The sequence below is a fragment of the Xenopus tropicalis genome, chromosome 4 (assembly GCF_000004195.4).
Source record: "Xenopus tropicalis strain Nigerian chromosome 4, UCB_Xtro_10.0, whole genome shotgun sequence".
Lineage (NCBI taxonomy): Eukaryota > Metazoa > Chordata > Amphibia > Anura > Pipidae > Xenopus > Xenopus tropicalis.
This window is the reverse complement of record NC_030680.2, coordinates 150046541-150062232: the sequence shown is the minus strand read 5'-3', so window position 1 is coordinate 150062232 and position 15692 is coordinate 150046541. Positions and strand designations below refer to the sequence as shown.

The window sequence follows — 15692 nt, the reverse complement described above, 5'->3', positions numbered from 1 at the left end:
GGGCGGCAGTGAGCAAGGAGATGGGGGCCTAGGGCGGCAGTGAGCAAGGAGACGGGGGCCTAGGGCGGCAGGGCTTTAGGAGCGACAGTGAGCAAGGAGACGGGGGCCTAGGGCGGCAGGGCTTTAGGGGCGGCAGTGAGCAAGGAGACGGGGGCCTAGGGCGGCAGGGCTTTAGGGGCGGCAGTGAGCAAGGAGATGGGGGCCTAGGGCGGCAGGGCTTTAGGGGCGGCAGTGAGCAAGGAGATGGGGGCCTAGGGCGGCAGGGCTTTAGGGGCGGCAGTGAGCAAGGAGACGGGGGCCTAGGGCGGCAGGGCTTTAGGGGCGGCAGTGAGCAAGGAGACGGGGGCCTAGGGGCGCCTGCTTTATGAATCTGGTCCTGAATCCGACACTGGGGGGGGAACAGGGTGACCCCAAAAGGTGATGGGTGCTTCACAGTAGGAGATGGGCCTCTAATTTACTGTGAATACCCAAACATTCCGCCATATTGTTCCTAAATATTCCGGCTCACACAATCCATCCAAATAGGCTTTACTATCATGGAAATGGAAAATATCATTCCCTCTAAACCCCTCCCCCACAGCAGATACACGGGGCGGTGCCATTTCTGGGCATCTTTCTTCCAACTACGAGATGCAATGCATTATGGGAGTGCCGTTCCTTTCTAGCCCGAAGGCCACAACCAGCATTGCCTGAAAGGGTAACTAATAATCTCGTTTTATTTTTCTTTTGTTTTTCAGTTAATTGTCTCTGCAACGCTAATAAAGTTGATTTCTTTTCAATGATACTTTGGTTTTGGGACACAGACCCTGCGGTTCTACATCATAACCCATTTCCTGGTAAAAGCCTCGCTACCCCCTTAAAGGGGCGGTTCACCTTTTAGTTAACTTGGGGTATGTTATAGAATTCCCTACTCCTACTTTGCAATTGGTCTTCATTATTTATTTTATAGTTTCTGAATTATTTGCCTCATTCTTCTGACTCTTTGCAGTTTTCAAATGGGGGTCACTGACCCCGGCAGCCAAACCCTATTGCTCTGTGAGGCTCCAGTTTTATTGTTATTGTTACTTTTTATTCCTTATCTTTCTATTCAGCCCCTCTCCTATTCATATTCCCATCTCTTGTTTAAACTACTCCCTGGTTACTAGGGTTAATCAGACCCTAGCAACCAAATACCAAATGGAGAGCTGCTGAACAAAAAGCTAAAAAAACATAAAAAATGAAGACCAATTGCAAATTATCTCAGAATATCAATGTCTACATCCTACTAAAGGTTAATTTTAAGGTGAACGACCCGTTTAAGTAGATAGTACTTACCCCAATGAGTACAGTTGCCTGTATGGCTGGGAAGAGACCAATAGGCAAAAGCAGCTTTAACATTAGGGACAAATAGTTCCACTAAATGAACTTTATTTTGTTGTTTTTTTTGTCCTTCCAGCTCCCTCAGGCACAAAAGGTAACACAATACAATTAATAGTTGACCCATTGGCTAGATGACGTGGTGCATGTCTTCAGTGCTGTGAACCCAGTACAGTGGGGATTCGGTTCCAGATTTTACTTACACCGATATCTGTGAGGAGCCAATAAGACGGAGCCCAGTGAGGCGGGACAATGTCGGTCAGCGGCCAATGTAAAGCCGACTGTGCCAATCAATTCTAACGCAAGGTACCAAATGCCTTACTACACTGTGCTACTGTATATACTCTGTAACAAACCCAGCTTCTCTATAAAGGAACGGGAAACTCTTGTTTGAGTTCTTACATCGACCCAATTGGATCCTCTTCCATTAGGGACAAACAATGGCTTCCTCCCTGTAAAAGTCTATGGAGGACTTATTCATGACTATATTTTTATTCTCTTTTTATCAGATAATAAACCCCCCCACCCCATCAGATGGAACTGCCCCAATCAGGCCCCAGAACCATTATTCTACCTGCCCTGTCAATAGTCCCACAATGGGGCAATAGAGCACAACTTGTGACATAGATTGTTCCCTCCTCAATGACAGAACAGGTATGGGACCTGTTATCCAGAATGCTCGGGACCTGGTTTTTTTTTCCAGATAAGGGATCTATCTGTAATCTGGTTCTCCCAATAAGATTGTTTTGCCTCCAATAAGTAAACAATATTGAATATTGGGATCAAGTACAGGTACTGTTTTATTATTACAGAGAAAAGGGAATCATTTAACCATGAAATAAACCCAATAGGGCTGTTCTGCCCCAATAAGGGGTAATTATATCTTAGTTGGGATCAAGTACAGGTACTGTTTTATTATTACAGAGAAAAGGGAATCATTTAACCATTAAATAAACCCACTAGGGCTGTTCTGCCCCAATAAGGGGTAATTATATCTTAGTTGGGATCAAGTACAGGTACTGTTTTATTATTACAGAGAAAAGGGAATCATTTAACCATTAAATAAACCCAATAGGGCTGTTCTGCCCCAATAAGGGGTAATTATATCTTAGTTGGGATCAAGTACAGGTACTGTTTTATTATTACAGAGAAAAGGGAATCATTTTTAAAAAATAGAATTATTTGCTTATAATGGAGTCTATGGGAGATTGCCTTCCCTTAATTCTGAGTTCTCTGGATAACGGGTTTCCGGATAAGGGATCCCATACCTGTCTTAGTAATGAGCACTTGAGCCACCTTCAGGCACGCAGGAGGTACTGCAGCTCCCAGAGCCCAGCACCCAAGGCCAAAGGCAGAGTTCGAAAGTCGAAAGTATATTCTAACAAAAGATTACTGTTCCTTTAATATGAGAGTGGGTTGGGCACTGTATTGCTTAGCACTGTTTAGTGAGCACGGCGTAACCCAGTCTCCACTGTACAAGGGGCGTCCCTATTGCCTCATCTAAATGAACCACCTACAGAGATCTATTGTGTATTAGGAGTAGCCTCAGCTTCGTAACATGATCACGTCGGTGCATCACAATATGTATGTATAACCCCCCCGGTACTATATACATACATTTGTGAGTAATTCTGTCACTTCATAGTGTATGTAGTTCATCATACCTTTCTGTTTGTGCTTAAAGAGAAATTATAACCTATGTGTTTGCAGAGCTCACGTTCCATTTATTTTCCTTTAATATACATTGAGAGAGCTTAGCTTATTGTGTGCCCAGAACATTCCTTTTCTGTGTATTTGTATACGTGAGTGGTACAGTATGAAGGTAAATCTCATGGTGTGCCCAGAACATTCCTTCTCTGTATATTTGTATTTATACATATGGGTAGGGGGTGCCATAGTGTTTCCCTTAGACAGTACAGTATGGGGGTACAAGCTTATTGTGTGCCCAGAACATTCCTTCTCTGTATATTTGTATTTATACATATGGGTAGGGGGTGCCATAGTGTTTCCCTTAGACAGTACAGTATGAGGGTATAGCTTATTGTGTGCCCAGAACATTCCTTCTCTGTATATTTGTATTTATACATATGGGTAGGGGGTGCCATAGTGTTTCCCTTAGACAGTACAGTATGAGGGTATAGCTTATTGTGTGCCCAGAACATTCCTTCTCTGTATATTTGTATTTATACATATGGGTAGGGGGTGCCATAGTGTTTCCCTTAGGCAGTACAGTATGGGGGTACAGCTTATTGTGTGCCCAGAACATTCCTTCTCTGTATATTTGTATTTATACATATGGGTAGGGGGTGCCATAGTGTTTCCCTTAGACAGTACAGTATGAGGGTACAGCTTATTGTGTGCCCAGAACATTCCTTCTCTGTATATTTGTATTTATACATATGGGTAGGGGGTGCCATAGTGTTTCCCTTAGACAGTACAGTATGAGGGTACAGCTTATTGTGTGCCCAGAACATTCCTTCTCTGTATATTTGTATTTATACATATGGGTAGGGGGTGCCATAGTGTTTCCCTTAGACAGTACAGTATGAGGGTACAGCTTATTGTGTGCCCAGAACATTCCTTCTCTGTATATTTGTATTTATACATATGGGTAGGAGGTGCCATAGGGTTTCCCTTAGACAGTACAGTATAGGGGTTCAGCTTATGTGTGCCCAGAACATTCCTTCTCTGTATATTTGTATTTATACATATGGGTAGGAGGTGCCATAGTGTTTCCCTTAGACAGTACAGTATAGGGGTTCAGCTTATTGTGTGCCCAGAACATTCCTTCTCTGTATATTTGTATTTATACATATGGGTAGGGGGTGCCATAGTGTTTCCCTTAGACAGTACAGTATGGGGGTACAGCTTATTGTGTGCCCAGAACATTCCTTCTCTGTATATTTGTATTTATACATATGGGTAGGGGGTGCCATAGTGTTTCCCTTAGACAGTACAGTATGGGGGTACAGCTTATTGTGTGCCCAGAACATTCCTTCTCTGTATATTTGTATTTATACATATGGGTAGGGGGTGCCATAGTGTTTCCCTTAGACAGTACAGTATGGGTGTACAGCTTATTGTGTGCCCGGAACATTCCATCTCTGTATATTTGTATTTATACATATGGGTAGGGGGTGCCATAGTGTTTCCCTTAGACAGTACAGTATGGGGGTACAGCTTATTGTGTGCCCAGAACATTCATCCTCTTTATATTTGTATTTATACATATGGGTAGGAGGTGCCATAGTGTTTCCCTTAGACAGTAAAAGTATGAGGGTACAGCTTATTGTGTGCCCAGAACATTCTTTACCTGTATTATGCCTGTGGCATACAGAAAAGGAATGTTCTGGGCACACAATAAGCTGTACCCCCATACTGTACTGTCTAAGGGAAACACTATGGCACCTCCTACCTATATGTATAAATACAAATATACAGAGAAGGAATGATCTGGGCACACAATAAGCTGTACCCTCATACTGTACGGTCTAAAATACAAATACACAGAGAAGGAATGATCTGGGCACACAATACGATTTACCCCCATACTGTACTGTCTAAAATACAAATATACAGAGAAGGAATGATCTGGGCACACAATAAGATTTACCCCCATACTGTACTGTCTAAAATACAAATATACAGAGAAGGAATGATCTGGGCACACAATAAGATTTACCCCCATACTGTACTGTCTAAGGGAAACACTATGGCACCCCCTACCCATATGTATAAATACAAATATACAGACAAGGAATGATTTGGGCACACAATGAGCTGTACCCCCATACTGTACTGTCTAAGGGAAACACTATGGCACCACCTACCCATATGTATAAATACAAATAAACAAAGAAGGAATGTTCTGGGCACACAATAAGCTGTACCCTCATACTGTACTGTCTAAAATACAAATATACAGATAAGGAATGATCTGGGCACACAATAAGATTTACCCCCATACTGTACTGTCTAAAATACAAATATACAGAGAAGGAATGTTCTGGGCCCATAATAAGCTGTACCCCCATACTGTACTGTATAAAATAAAAATATACAAAGAAGGAATGTTCTGGGCCCACAATTAGCTGTACCCCCATACTGTACTGTCTAAAATTAAATTATACAAAGAAGGAATGTTCTGGCACACAATAAGCGGTACCCTCATACTTTACATCTATTTATGTAATAGGAATCTGCATAAAGTAAATACTGATGTACAGAGGAGGAATGTTCTGGGCACAAGCTATACCCTCATACTGTCCATTAAAGGAAAGTTAGATGAACCTACAAACCCTGCTTATAAATAGGGTATATTTTCCCTTTTATATTGAAGTGCTGTGACGTTACATGTGTGACCCTTGTACTCACATTATCACACCCCACACCCTCTAGTGTGTCACTGACTTTTCTTTAAAGGAACAGATGTTTATTTCTGTAGTTGCTTATTTATAAGTAAGTGCAGACAGCATGGATTCTTCAACTTCCAGTTTTATGGTATCTCTCTGTACAGGCTATGGGCAAACTTAGGGGGCTGTTCCTGCTGAATTGTGCTTAGTACAGGGGAATCCCTATGTGCCATAGTTTTATGGTATCTCTCTGTACAGGCTATGGGCAAACTTAGGGGGCTGTTCCTGCTGAATTGTGCTTAGTACAGGGGAATCCCTATGTGCCATAGTTTTATGGTATCTCTCTGTACAGGCTATGAGCAAACTTAGGGGGCTGTTCCTGCTGAATTGTGCTTAGTACAGGGGGATCCCTATGTGCCATAGTTTTATGGTATCTCTCTGTACAGGCTATGGGCAAACTTAGGGGGCTGTTCCTGCTGAATTGTGCTTAGTACAGGGGAATCCCTATGTGCCATAGTTTTATGGTATCTCTCTGTATAGGCTATGAGCAAACTTAGGGGGCTGTTCCTGCTGAATTGTGCTTAGTACAGGGGAATCCCTATGCTGCCATAGTTTTATGGTATCTCTCTGTACAGGCTATGGGCAAACTTAGGGGGCTGTTCCTGCTGAATTGTGCTTAGTACAGGGGAATCCCTATGTGCCATAGTTTTATGGTATCTCTCTGTACAGGCTATGGGCAAACTTAGGGGGCTGTTCCTGCTGAATTGTGCTTAGTACAGGGGAATCCCTATGTGCCATAGTTTTATGGTATCTCTCTGTACAGGCTATGAGCAAACTTAGGGGGCTGTTCCTGCTGAATTGTGCTTAGTACAGGGGAATCCCTATGTGCCATAGTTTTATGGTATCTCTCTGTACAGGCTATGAGCAAACTTGGGGGGAGGTGTCAACCCTATTATAGGGGGCTCCATTTATGTCCCTGTTAAGCAATAGTCTCCTAAAGCACACATCCTGCTACTTCTGGTTGGGGGTTATGATCCCACAAGATGTCTATAGGAGTTTGTAAGGAAGGATGTGGCTATATTGGCAGCAGGTTTTGAGGGCGAAACCATTTGAGACCAAGGGGCAAAACTCATTTTTGAGGGTTTAACTTCTCCTTGAAACTGGGTGAAAAATAAAACATTGAGGGGATTAACTTCCCCTTGAAACTGGGTGAAACAGAAAACAATGAGGGTTTAACTTCCCCTTGAAACTGGGTGAAACAGAAAACAATGAGGGGATTAACTTCCCCTTGAAACTGGATGAAACAGAAACCAATGAGGGGATTAACTTCCATTTGAAACTGGGTGAATCAGAAAACAATGAGGGGATTAACTTCTCCTTGAAACTGGTTGAAACAGAAAACAATGATGGGATTAACTTCTCCTTTAAACTGGGTGAAAAATAAAACATTGAGGGGATTGACTTCTCCTTGAAACTGGGTGAATCAGAAAACAATGAGGGGATTAACTTCTCCTTGAAACTGGTTGAAACAGAAAACAATGAGGGGGTTAACTTCTCCTTGAAACTGGGTGAAACAGAAAACAATGAGGGGATTAACTTCCCCTTGGAACTGGGTGAAACAGAAAACAATGAGGGGGTTAACTTCCCCTTGAAACTGGGTGAAACAGAAAACAATGAGGGGATTAACTTCACTTTGAAACTGGGTGAAACAGAAAACAATGAGGGGGTTAATTTCTCCTTGAAACTGGGTGAAGCAGAAACCAATGAGGGGGGTTAACTTCTCCTTGAAACTGGGTGAAACAGAAAACAATGAGGGGGTTAATTTCTCCTTGAAACTGCGTGAAGCAGAAAACAATGAGGGGATTAACTTCTCCTTGAAACTGGGTGAAACAGAAACCAATGAGAGGATTAACTTCTCCTTGAAACTGGGTGAAACAGAAAACAATGAGGGGATTAACTTCTCCTTGAAACTGGGTGAAGCAGAAACCAATGAGAGGATTAACTTCTCCTTGAAACTGGGTGAAACAGAAAACAATGAGGGGATTAACTTCTCCTTGAAACTGGGTGAAGCAGAAACCAATGAGAGGATTAACTTCTCCTTGAAACTGGGTGAAACAGAAAACAATGAGGGGATTAACTTCTCCTTGAAACTGGGTGAAACAGAAAACAATTAGGGGATTAACTTCTCCTTGAAACTGGGTGAAACAGAAAACAATGAGGGGGGGTAACTTCCCCTTGAAACTGGGTGAAACAGAAACCAATGATGGGATTAACTTCTCCTTGAAACTGGGTGAAACAGAAAACAATGAGGGGATTCACTTCTCCTTGAAACTGGGTGAAACAGAAAACAATGAGGGGGGGGGGGTAACTTCCCCTTGAAACTGGGTGAAACAGAAACCAATGATGGGATTAACTTCTCCTTTAAACTGGGTGAAACAGAAAACAATGAGGGGATTAACTTCTCCTTGAAACTGGGTGAAACAGAAAACAATGAGGGGATTCACTTCTCCTTGAAACTGGGTGAAACAGAAAACAATGAGGGGGGGGTAACTTCCCCTTGAAACTGGGTGAAACAGAAACCAATGATGGGATTAACTTCTCCTTGAAACTGGGTGAAACAGAAAACAATGAGGGGATTAACTTCCCCTTGAAACTGAGTGAAGCAGAAAACAATGAGGGGATTCACTTCTCCTTGAAACTGGGTGAAACAGAAAACAATGAGGGGGGGTAACTTCCCCTTGAAACTGGGTGAAACAGAAACCAATGATGGGATTAACTTCCCCTTGAAACTGAGTGAAACAGAAACCAATGAGAGGATTAACTTCCCCTTGGAACTGGGTGAAACAGAAACCAATGAGGGGATTAACTTCCCCTTGGAACTGGGTGAAACAGAAACCAATGAGGGGATTAACTTCTCCTTCAAACAGAAAACAATGATGGGATTAACTTCCCCTTGGAACTGGGTGAAACAGAAACCAATGAGGGGATTAACTTCCCCTTGAAACTGGGTGAAACAGAAAACAATGAGGGGATTAACTTCCATTTGAAACTGGGTGAAACAGAAAACAATGAGGGGATTAACTTCTCCTTGAAACTGGTTGAAACAGAAAACAATGAGGGGGTTAACTTCCCCTTGAAACTGAGTGAAACAGAAACCAATGAGGGGATTAACTTCCCCTTGGAACTGGGTGAAACAGAAACCAATGAGGGGATTAACTTCCCCTTGGAACTGGGTGAAACAGAAACCAATGAGGGGATTAACTTCTCCTTCAAACAGAAAACAATGATGGGATTAACTTCCCCTTGGAACTGGGTGAAATAGAAAACAATGATGGGATTGACTTCTCCTTGAAACTGGTTGAAGCAGAAACCAATGAGGGGATTGACTTCTCCTTGGAACTGGGTGAAACAGAAACCAATGAGGGGGTTAATTTCTCCTTTAAACTGGGTGAAGCAGAAACCAATGAGGGGGGTTAACTTCTCCTTGAAACTGGGTGAAACAGAAAACAATGAGGGGATTAACTTCCCTTTGAAACTGGGTGAAACAGAAAACAATGAGGGGGTTAATTTCTCCTTGAAACTGGGTGAAACAGAAACCAATGCGGGGATTAACTTCCCCTTGAAACTGGGTGAAACAAAAACCAATGAGGGGATTAACTTCCCCTGGAAACTGGGTGAAACAGAAAACAATTAGGGGATTAACTTCCCCTTGAAACTGGGTGAAACAAAAACCAATGAGGGGATTAACTTCCCCTTGAAACTGAGTGAAACAGAAAACAATGAGGGGATTAACTTCCCCTTGAAACTGGGTGAAACAGAAACCAATGAGGGGGTTAACTTCCCCTTGAAACTGAGTGAAACAGAAAACAATGAGGGGATTGACTTCTCCTTGAAAATGTGTCAAGGACAGGAGGGAGTGACTGTTTAACCCTCGCAGTTCTGAAGCCCCAGACTGGAATCTTTCATTAGAGCTCAAATCTATGGCACAAAAAAATAAAACAGACAATTTAAAACCTGAAGGAAAATGGATACATGTATGTTTATTTGCGTATTATTAGCGTGTTACCCCCTGCCCCTCCCCCCCAATGGTAGAATAGCCCCGTGCTGTGTGTATTACGTGTTTTTATTTTCTACTTCTTGCCCTCTCTGTACTTTATACCTTATCTTTATCTTTGCCCCTTTGGGTGTTGTTCTTTCATTTTTCTGTTGCTTTTTTTATTTTCCCCTTTGCTCTCACCTAAAGTTCTATCACAGGCTGATTTATTGAAAATTTCTCCCAACCCCCCCTAGCCCCGCCCATCTGTCCCACTTCCTGCTGCCTCATTTCCCAGGCTGTGCAGGGGGGCCAGCAGCACTGTAGGATAGGAACCAATCAGGAGCTAGGCTGACCTGATCTTTGATTGTGAGTGCAGGGCTGTGATTGGCTCTCCCCCTCCTACTGTGCTTCTGACAGGGACCGTTAGGACACGCCCACCCCTCATATTAAACCCAGACAGGGACCTGAGAGGATCTATAGGGAGCTCCAATAAAGGGGCCATTGTTACAGATAGGGTTAATGTTTAGACAAGGTTAGAGGTTTTTTTTGTTTTTTTGTTTTTTTTTTGTTTATCTTTATCTATACGTCTCCTTTATCCCCACATGTGCTGCTTAGATCAGTGCAGATAATGCATTAACCCCAGACATGCCAGTAAGATCACTGCAGAGAATGTATTGCCTCGCCCACATTGCACAAGCAGAGCATCACATTCCGTACCCCACGTGCCTACTGTGCCCCTTTATCTCCAGCTCTCGGCTTGGCATCCTGAGATGCTCCCACTGGCTTTATAGAGTTTCTATTCCCTTTTAAACTTTTATTTCTCAAGGCTTTTAAATCAGGTTTTGATGTCTCAGCCGCTTCTGCTTTGATCTGTCGTGACTAATATTGTGTTGTGCCAAACGGCTTCGCCCTGTGATGTTCAGAACATCTTTGAACCCCCAGGACACCGTACTTTGCAAAGTTAACAACTTTATTGAAAAAATGACCTTGGATAAGGTCACACGGAGCAGGGCGTCTAGTCTGCCGGCGCCATTCCTTATATCTACACCTTATATATACAGGTATGGGACCTGCTATCCAGAATGCTCGGAACCTGGGGTTTTCCGGATAAGGGGATCTCCATAACTTAAGTCTGCAAAAAATATTATTTAAACTGTAATTAAACCCAATAGGGCTGTTCTGCCCCAATAAGGGGTAATTATATCTTAGTTGGGATCAAGTACAGGTACTGTTTTATTATTACAGAGAAAAGGGAATCATTTAACCATTAAATAAACCCAATAGGGCTGTTCTGCCCCCAATAAGGGGTAATTATATCTTAGTTGGGATCAAGTACAGGTACTGTTTTATTATTACAGAGAAAAGGGAATCATTTAACCATTAAATAAACCCAATAGGGCTGTTCTGCCCCAATAAGGGGTAATTATATCTTAGTTGGGATCAAGTACAGGTACTGTTTTATTATTACAGAGAAAAGGGAATCATTTAACCATGAAATAAACCCAATAGGGCTGTTCTGCCCCAATAAGGGGTAATTATATCTTAGTTGGGATCAAGTACAGGTACTGTTTTATTATTACAGAGAAAGGGGAATCATTTCTAAAAATTAGAATCATTTGTTTAAAATGCAGTCTATGGAAGATGACCTTTACGTAATTCGGAACTTTCTGGATAATGGATCCTATACTTGTACTGTATATTATGACCTGGATGAATGAGAATCAACAGGGCTTTCATGCTATGAAAATGATTGTTTGGTGCCTGACGTTTCATTTCTTATAAAGCCGACAGCAAAGAAGGGAATATTCCATGTGACTTATAGAAAGAGATGACAGTTGAGATGTCGGGAGAGCGCTAGGGATTTCGGCCTTGTTTTGACCAGGGGACTGTTACCCAAGTGAGACGTTAGAGTTCTCTTTTCTCCTAGTGACATAATATATGGACATGTGGTTTCCATATGCCTCCCTTTTATCCAGTGGACAAAAACAATGTTAAGACTATGTGGCAGTTAGCGAGGGGCGGCCCACATGTGCTGCCCAACCTTTCCAGTTTCATTGTGACCCCACGTCACTCACGCACTGACAGTAAGGATTCCAGGCCAAGTGTGATTATGGCAGATCTAGTTACAGATATAAGACGGAAGGGGGAGGTTGACATTTTACTTAACGTTCAGATGTTTTTCAAAAAAATGTCAGATGGAAAAGCCAATACTCATTATATTGGACCTTAAAGGGGACCTGTCAGCCAGATATAGAAAGCTGTATAATAAAAGTCCTGTTCAAATTAAACATGAAATCCAGATTCCGTTTTTTATTAACACATCCATAACCATTATAAAGGCATTTAAAAATCACAGCTGTCAATCATATATTGCCTGCCCCGCCCTTAGGCATAGAGGCGGGGCAGACAATTTACACAGACAATTCATCACTTTTCCCCTCCTCCGCACCATCCTATTGTGTAGCCAGTTCATGGCCATCAAGTCCCCCATTCTGGCACATAAACAAGATTTTGGGGTGATGTAAAGCTTTTCTTATTGACAAAATGGCGGCTGCCTGCTCGCTGTAGTTGTGTAATTCCAAGACTGAAGGAAACAAGATTTAAATCATTTCTATAGTGTAAGTGGTTTATTACCCAATAGAAAGGAATTTGAAACACCCCCCGGAGAAATCCCAGTGGGCCGGCCATATTATATATTTCATTTTTTCTTTCTCACTCGTTCTCTGTACACTGTACCCTTCTCCTCGTATTTCATTTGCCTTCACTCTCTTTTCTCCAGTCCGCCCTGTTCAGGGTTATTTTTCTTCTAGTGGCAAGTCATAAGGGGGGTATGGGGTAATACTTTTCAAGGTTTTGTCATTCTGAGATCCTAAAAATCAATTTGTAGAATTGCCCAATAACTGGGTCCGAAAGGGTTTGATAATACTCTAGTCTAATTGGATATCTGTTGGTTGCCATGTTCAAGAGAGCATTGTTGTGGTTGGATGGAAGGTGCAACTGTTAAACCTCTGCAAGTGTCTATGGGAAAGGGGGGAGACGAATGGTACTAGCAGGGGATTTAGGGCTACTGGTTGAGTAGACAAGAAGGCACAAAGGGGGAGACCAATGGTACTAGCAGTGGATTTAGGGCTACTGGTTGAGTAGACTTGAAGGCCAAAAGGAGGAGACCAGTGGTATTAGTAGGGGATTTAGGGCTACTGGTTGAGTAGACAAGAAGGCCCAAGGAGGGGAGGTGCAACTATGAAACCTCTGCAATGGTATATGGGAAAGGGGAGAGACCATTGGTACTAGCAGAGGATTTAGGGCTACTGGTTGTGTAGACTAGAAGGCCCAAAGAGGGGAGACCAATGGTACTAGCAGTGGATTTAGGGCTACTGGTTGAGTAGACTTGAAGGCCAAAAGGAGGAGACCAGTGGTATTAGTAGGGGATTTAGGGCTACTGGTTGAGTAGACAAGAAGGCCCAAGGAGGGGAGGTGCAACTGTTAAACCTCTACAATGGCATATGGGAAAGAGTGGAGACCACTGGTATTAGTAGAGGATTTAGGGCTACTGGTTAAGTAGACTAGAAGGCTCAATGGGGGGAAACCAATGGTAGTAGCAGGGCATTTAGGGCTACTGGCTGAGTAGACTAGAAGGCCCAAAGGGGAAAGACCAATGGTACTAGCAGGGGATTTAGGGCTACTGGTTAAGTAGACTATAAGGTCCAAATATGGGAAGCCAATGGTACTAACAGGGTATTTAGGGCTACTGGTTGAGTAGACTAGAAGGCCAAAAGGAGGAGACCAGTGGTATTAGTAGGGGATTTAGGGCTACTGGTTGAGTAGACAAGAAGGCCCAAGGAGGGGAGGTGCAACTGTTAAACCTCTACAATGTTATATGGCAGTGCAGTCCAACTGGCGGCCCGCGACCCCCCTCTGTGTGGCCCCCCCACCTGTCTGGCTGCTTTGAGGGTTTACCCTTGTGTAAGATTTAAATGGTATCAGTACTGAGATTAACTGGCCCCCTGCATGGTTCTCACCTCAGATTCAGGCTGTAATCCCCCTGTATTGTTTAAATATGTAATCCCCTGTGTTGTTCCCCCTTTTAATCTCTGCATTGTTCCCCCCTGCAGTGTTCCCACCTCAGGCTCAGACTGTAATCACCCACATTGTTCAACTGTTCACACCTCAGGCCTGTGTGTAGGCAGCATAGGGTAGGCAGAGTATGGCACGTAGGCAGCATGGGGCAGGGAGGGTATGGCACAAACAGGCAGCATAGGACAGGGAGGGTATTGAACACACAGGAAGGGTAGGGCAGAGTATGGCACACACAGGCAGCATATGGCAGGTAGAGTATGGCACGCAGGCAGGGTAGGGCAGAGTATGGCACACACAGGCAGCATATGGCAGGTAGAGTATGGCACGCAGGCAGGGTAGGGCAGAGTATGGCACACACAGGCAGCATATGGCAGGCAGAGTATGGCAGAAACAGGCAGGGTAGGGCAGAGTATGGCACACACAGGCAGCATATGGCAGGTAGAGTATGGCACGCAGGCAGGGTAGGGCAGAGTATGGCACACACAGGCAGCATATGGCAGGCAGAGTATGGCAGAAACAGGCAGGGTAGGGCAGAGTATGGCACACACAGGCAGCATATGGCAGGTAGAGTATGGCACACACAGGCAGCATATGGCAGGCAGAGTATGGCACACACAGGCAGGGTAGGGCAGAGTATGGCACACACAGGCAGCATATGGCAGGTAGAGTATGGCACACAGGCAGGGTAGGGCAGAGTATGGCACACACAGGCAGCATATGGCAGGCAGAGTATGGCAGAAACAGGCAGGGTAGGGCAGAGTATGGCACACACAGGCAGCATATGGCAGGTAGAGTATGGCACACACAGGCAGCATATGACAGGCAGAGTATGGCACACACAGGCAGGGTAGGGCAGAGTATGGCACACACAGGCAGCATATGGCAGACACAGGCATCATGGGGCAGTCAGAGTATGGCACACACAGGCAGCATATGGCAGACACAGGCATCATGGGGCAGTCAGAGTATGGCACACACAGGGAGCGTAGGGCAGGCAGAGTGCTACCCTATGCTGCCTGTGGGAGGTGAACCTGGCAGGGGTTTGTTCTGGGAGTTTGTTAGCAGTTGGAAATAGCCAGTAAATGGTCCCTAAGGTGTGTAATTATGTACTGTGATAAAATGGGTGTGGTTTGAAGTGGGTGTGGTTTAAAAGGAGGGAGTGGCTTCCATTAGCGGCCCTCCACCATGTATGCGCAAGAAATTCCAGCCCTCGGCACCGCAGAAGTTGGACAGCACTGGTATATGGGAAAGAGGGGAGACCACTGGTATTAGTAGAGGATTTAGGGCTACTGGTTAAGTAGACTAGAAGGCTCAATGGGGGGAAACCAATGGTACTAGCAGGGGATTTAGGGCAACTGGTTAAGTAGACTATAAGGTCCAAAGATGGGAAGCCAATGGTACTAGCAGGGGATTTAGGGCTACTGGTTGAGTAGACTAGAAGGCCCAAAGAAGGGAGACCAATGGCACTAGTAGGGCATTTAGGACTACTGGTTGAGTAGACTAGAAGGCCCACTGAAACCTTAACATGCCTGGGGATTTCATGGGAAACGGCTGAACCATTCCAACATTCATGTCTTAGCTGGCATCATCTGTAGAAATATCCAGGGGTATCTTCCAGCCTTCCAGCCCCCCTCTGTCTCCCCCCCCCCAACATGCCAATGGCTTCTCTCTAGTCAATGATAAATAGCACACAGTTTATTATAAAAGCCTCAATTTCCCGTTCCTGCATAAAGAGTTGTTTGTTTGCGGTTGGGGAGAACTTTATTGGAACAACTTCAAAGTCCTTCAAAAAACAAGAAGAACCTTGTGTTTCTTTTAAGAATTGTCCTCTCATTGACATTCAGCCATCTTCCTGGCAAGGGCTTCCCGCC

At 44.0% G+C, this 15692-nt stretch overlaps 1 protein-coding gene across 2 annotated transcripts in view; it reads left to right on the top strand.

Moving 5' to 3' along the window:
- The window catches only part of cacna2d3 (calcium channel, voltage-dependent, alpha 2/delta subunit 3), a 499906-nt gene that overhangs the window by 297254 nt on the left and 186960 nt on the right, over window positions 1–15692 (top strand). Inside the window, exon 15 of one of the 2 annotated variants that reach the window (XM_031901261.1) lies at window positions 1436–1453. The exons of the other annotated variant lie outside the window; for it this stretch is intronic. Coding sequence (XP_031757121.1) covers window positions 1436–1453 — 18 coding nt within the window. The remainder of the gene's footprint in view (window positions 1–1435; window positions 1454–15692) is intronic. 2 annotated transcript variants of the gene reach the window in all.